At 50.0% G+C, this 1886-nt stretch overlaps 1 protein-coding gene across 1 annotated transcript; it reads right to left on the bottom strand.

Annotated features, from left to right (window-relative positions):
- Positions 1-557: 557 nt before the first annotated feature.
- TMEM125 (transmembrane protein 125) lies at positions 558-1514 on the bottom strand. Its single transcript, XM_018566608.1, has one exon. The coding sequence runs from the start codon at positions 1432-1434 to the stop codon at positions 778-780; it is 657 nt and encodes a 218-aa protein (XP_018422110.1). The 5' UTR covers positions 1435-1514; the 3' UTR covers positions 558-777.
- Between the last annotated feature and the right edge of the window lie 372 nt (positions 1515-1886).

Raw genomic sequence — 1886 nt, 5'->3', positions numbered from 1 at the left:
ATATTAATTTGGTCATCCTGCGTGGGTACCTGCATGTGGTGTGAGGACGCCTGTGCATGGTACCCTGACAAACTGGCACAGGTCGACTCTATAGATCGGGAAGTGAACACATACCGTCGCTCGCTCACTTCTCAATCTATCCCCTCAGGGATTCCTCCTCCCCTCTCCGATCCTCCAACGGTGACTGGGGGGACAGACAGGGGAGAGGGCGGGCACGGCTCTAGATTGGCAGATCCCGCTGTCAATCAGCCGGCTGGTTGGGTCCTGTCAGGATCCGTCCCGGCTGTGGCGCTCTCAGTATATAGCGAGCTAGAGCCCGCTATATACTGAGCTGTGGGTCACGGGAGGACGTTAGTATATGTCCTTCCATGACCCTAAAGACAACTATGGGATAAAAAGGTTACCTCATAGTTCTCTTTTAATCAAACCTCGGGAACATACTGCAGGTTGCAGACAATCAGCCCTGATGAAGGGGACATTGATATTGCCCCAAAATGTGTTGGCTATACATTTTACGAACCATGCGCCTATCTGTGACCAGGATTGATCACCCTGCCGTTTCTCATAGAGGTTCACTCCTCCAACGTTGAGTTTGGCATTTACCATATTGATCTTTAATTGATTTCAACTAAATGACCGAAAATGAGATCATATTCGAGATTGAAGTCTACATCCAGCTCTCCTGAAAAAAGCACCATTGTGTCAAGTTGGCTCAGATCCACAGACGTCATGAAGACACATAAAGATGAATTCCCCTCTGGTAAAGTTAACGATGGCTTAGATGAGGTTGGCCAAACTTGAGGCCGTGTTCTGCCGCTGATTCATCTGCCCGGAGATGGAGAAGACACTCATGTTCCAGGGATGGAAGCGGCTGGGAACATAAGACCTACACAGAACCGCAAGCGAAAATGTCAAAACAGCAACAAAGATGATGGCCCCCATGACCACGAGGGAGACCCCTACTGTGTGCATGGTGACCAGAACGGGAGGGAATCCCGGAGTTTCTCCAGTAACGGAAAGCACGAGAAGGACCACACCGCACACGAGGATGATGATGGCACTTACAAAGAACACGATGATGTCCGATAGACCGCCGCTCCTAAGCATGTCAATGTGATTTCTTCTGGTTACACACTGCATGTCCTGGACCGCAGAGCTCAGAAGTTGCTTCAGCAAAACAAAAAGAGAGAGGATGCACAAGGTTGCCCCCACGGCAAGCCTCCATTCTCCGGATGGGCTGGTGGTGGTGGATAACAGGACGATGCCACCGATGCCACATGCCAGTATAAGGAGGACAGCCAAGCAGTAGCACAGGATTGATTTAACTGGCTGTCTAGACCACCAGAGTTCTGTATGCTCTTCTAAGGCCTCAGTCTGCATCCGTTCCTGGTCAGGTGGGGCCCTCGGAGGACGTAAAGCATCAACGCCTGCCATTTTGGTAGGACAGCAGTGTTTAAGTCAAGAGGAAAACCTCAAACTAGAAGCATCATTGCAGGGAGTGTACGTCAAACCACCACTCGGAGAGGCAGCAAGGAGTTTGGGAGATCACGCCGCAAATTCCTGGGCACAATTGTGGAGCGGCTGTTCCATGTTTTGGTGGTCACAATCTCACAAACCATACAACATCCTGAGCTGTATACTGGCAATAATCTTCACAAATGCAACTGTAGATTATTCAGAAGGGGCCGGCAGAGCACAGTTGGCTGTTCAAGGACGCAAAAACAGGAAGATGACGGGCAGAGACAAGTGTCACAAGAAGACGTCGACAATTCCACGTCAGGAGGGTCAACAATTCCTCTGAACTTCTTCCTGTTGATCCACGGCAGATTCTTCCTGTCTGATGACTACTAACGGCATATCCCTTTAATCTTCAGAGCTGTCTGGTG

Source organism: Nanorana parkeri, unplaced genomic scaffold (genome assembly GCF_000935625.1).
Source record: "Nanorana parkeri isolate BGI_ZX_2015 unplaced genomic scaffold, ASM93562v1 scaffold962, whole genome shotgun sequence".
NCBI classification, from domain to species: domain Eukaryota; kingdom Metazoa; phylum Chordata; class Amphibia; order Anura; family Dicroglossidae; genus Nanorana; species Nanorana parkeri.
The sequence above is the reverse complement of the archived record's forward strand: the minus strand, read 5'-3'. Positions and strand labels throughout refer to the sequence as shown.

Excerpts from the sequence above, each read along its gene's own strand:
- TMEM125 (XM_018566608.1), bottom strand. The coding sequence starts at position 1,434 with ATGGCAGGCGTTGATGCTTTACGTCCTCCGAGGGCCCCACCTGACCAG.